The sequence below is a fragment of the Triticum aestivum genome, chromosome 1D, assembly GCF_018294505.1.
Source record: "Triticum aestivum cultivar Chinese Spring chromosome 1D, IWGSC CS RefSeq v2.1, whole genome shotgun sequence".
Taxonomy (NCBI): Eukaryota; Viridiplantae; Streptophyta; class Magnoliopsida; order Poales; family Poaceae; genus Triticum; species Triticum aestivum.
The window spans coordinates 179,774,947-179,778,166 of NC_057796.1; the positions used below are offsets into that span (position 1 = coordinate 179,774,947).

General features: G+C 40.4%; 1 protein-coding gene across 4 annotated transcripts in view; it reads left to right on the forward strand.

Moving 5' to 3' along the window:
* Positions 1–236: 236 nt before the first annotated feature.
* The window catches only part of LOC123180880 (transcription initiation factor IIF subunit alpha), a gene marked incomplete at its 5' end in the record, with an annotated part of 11,415 nt that continues 8,431 nt past the window's right edge, over positions 237–3,220 (forward strand). For all 4 annotated transcript variants that reach the window (XM_044593051.1, XM_044593053.1, XM_044593052.1 and 1 more), the window contains 3 exon segments: positions 237–564; positions 1,656–1,814; positions 2,035–2,186. In XM_044593051.1, the coding sequence (XP_044448986.1) occupies positions 237–564; positions 1,656–1,814; positions 2,035–2,186 (639 nt within the window).

Consider the following 3,220-nt stretch of genomic DNA (forward strand, 5'->3'; position numbering starts at 1 on the left):
CTAAAAGATACATATATTTTCAACATGACACCATTTTTATCACGCGTACTTGCCTACGACTAAACTAATAAACTAACTAAAACTTCTCTAAATCCTGAACCCTTAAATTATTGATATTTTTTTTATCACGAACCTGAATTTAGCGTGCCAAACACGTGGACTAGCCTCCTGGGTATAAAATGGGCCCGTTCCATTCCACAGTTTCTACTTAATGACCAAAACCAAACACACCCTGTGAAATGGAGGAAGTACTATGTTGAGCCGAACCCATTTCCATTTCATTTTGCGAATCACCCTCGGCGAGACCCGGACCCGGACCGGAGCATCATCCGTCTCCGGCATCTTAACCCGCCGTCCGTGCCCCGTCGCCCACCGCTCATCCCCGCCGCGATGGGGAGCGTAGACCTGGTGCTGAAGCCGGCGTGCGAGGGCTGCGGCTCCACGTCGGACCTCTACGGCACTGGGTGCAAGCACACCACGCTCTGTAGCTCCTGCGGCAAGTCCATGGCGCTTTCCCGCGCCCGATGCCTCGTCTGCTCTGCGCCCATCACGAACCTCATCCGGGTATGGTTCCGTTTGTTTCCGCGTGCATGTGATCGCCGTTTGTGCGAACGCTCTCGATCTAGGGTTTCGGCGTTTGGTTGCTCCAGTAGCCGGACGTGGTTTATGTCTGTGGGATTGGTGCGCTGGATTATGCGATTCATTGTTTTGACGCTCCGATGAATTGAATTATGTTGCTCAGTATGCCATGGATTGCAATCAAGGTTTTCTCACTACACTACGAACAGAAAATGTCTGCTATTTCTCAGATCTTCATGGAATAAAGAATGACCTCGATAATAATATTAGTTCGAGTTGCAATTTCGAAATAAAGAATCAAGATGATGGCACAAATTGAGAAGAGAATTTTGTCTGGATCTGCTGCAATTCATGTTACCTGGAACTATATGCAAGAATGGTTATTTTTAGTTCTGGATCTTGTGGCTGCTTATGTTATGTATGAGAAGAAGAAGAAAATGGATCTGGGACTTGCCCACTTTGATTTTGAAATTTTAGCACTGTACAAGTTACATGACTTATCTGTTTATACTAGAGATTTGGATGGTAAATTGGACGAAAAACCAACTGGTAGTATTTGGTTTAGCGTGCCAGTGAGAAGTTGCACTAGGGTAGCTGTGGATAATTGGGGATGTTGAAGTGCAAACATGGGAGTGATTGCTAATGTTTCTTGAAGTGTGTTATAATGAATCAGTGGAATTTTCTAATTTTCCACTTCTATTCGAGTCGTTACTTATAACCTCAATCTCAAATTTCGCATACAAAAATGTCAGTACGAACAATTTACACAATGTTGGTGTAGACTACAACCATCAAACATAAAAGGTGAAAATATTAAGTTAGGAGGGGCTAGGGCACACCCTGTCCCTAACTAAGCCCGCCCCTATTCACAGTGTTCACAGTGTAGTTAGTTTCACAGCTTTATGCAAGCTCTTCATGTGTACTATGCGGTTATTGTTGTGGAAATTGTAGTTGCATATTATGTGCCGTCTGCAGCTCAAATTGTGAGTTATGTCAGTTCTGGGAACAGGGCGGATCAGCTATGTGGTTCGTCTATTTACACTATGATGTACTCATTGTGAATCTTTCTCTTTTAGGAATACAATGTGCGGGCAAATGCCAGCACAGATAAGGCATTCTCTATTGGAAGATTTGTAACTGGTTTGCCGCCATTCTCAAAGAAAAAGAATGCTGAGAACAAATGGTCTCTTCATAAAGAAGGCCTGCAAGGACGGCAGCTTACTGACAAAATGCTGGTATGCACTTTTGGATCATCATTCATCATTATTTATTCAACAATTATTCCAGTACAATAGAGGTATCATAGTTATTTTTGCTTTGCTTGAACCAAATGTTATCAATTTCTCTGCCATGTCCTGGATAATATTTGATCGAGAATGATCTGTTTTGAGTTGAAGTTCTAAGTTTGTGCAGTTGGCCCTTCTAACTATGTGGATTTACATTTGGAAACTCCAGGAGAAATACAACAGGAAGCCATGGATTTTGGAAGATGAAACTGGTCAATATCAGTTTCAAGGTCATATGGAGGGATCACAGTCAGCAACAGCTACATACTATTTGTTAATGTTGCATGGCAAGGAATTTCACGCATTTCCTGCTGGTTCCTGGTAATACACTTGTTCCACATTTTGCCGTGCTTTTCATTATGTTAGCCCAAATCAGTATTGTAGTAGAAAGAAGGAAAAAACGAGAGTCAATCATGACAGTCCATTGTTACAACTTTGACAAGTGAATTTTGTGACAAAATCTAAACAAAAATTCAATGCTGTGAGTTTCCTATCTGCAACAAATTCACTCAAATAATTTACTTTTGTCTTAACAAGAGATAAGTGTCAAAGATAGAACAGTATGGGTGCTGCTACTGGTCTATACCATTGGAGCTGCTCCTGATGGTACATCATCTGGTCTTAACAAGAGATAAGTGTCAAAGATAAAACTGTATTCACACTTGTTCGAACTTTATAGATTGTACTCACGTTTTGTGTTTCACTTGTACACCAGTGATATTTCAGACAAATTTTAAATCAAACGACTTCTGGGTAAGTTTCAAACTACTCACACATAGGTTATTCACAGCCAAATTGCATAATTCGTTTCAATAAATTCAAATGAGTTTTGCTGATGTGATTTGTTTGTGTTTCGTGAAACTTAAATGTATTTTCAGCGAGTTCCGTAAAGTTTCTTGTTAGCTCACTTAAGTTTTTGCACAGGCTCCAGAGTGTTTCACATAGGTTTAGCAGGGTTTCATGGTGTTTTACTGATGACCTACGGAACATATTTCATAGGACTTTTGAAAATTCTGGCAACATTTCAGAAGAAATTGCCCAGAAGTTTGGGCATGTTTTTATATCAGTTTTTCATCTGTAGACAAATTCAACTAGTTTCATGACAATTACAAACATACAAAAATAATGTGATCTTTATGTTAGAACATATAGATTCCTGACCCTTACCCATTGCCTCAGCATCTCTCCTGGAATATTCTAACCCGAAGTTCATGCTTGATTCAAAGACAGAGCAACACAAAACAAGAGCAAAACTAAAATAGCAAATTTCTACCAATGTGATGACCATAAAGAAAAAGAATAAGAACGCAATCGGGCTCAGATCTCGGCCAGTTCAATATCTCCTGATGCCTCCT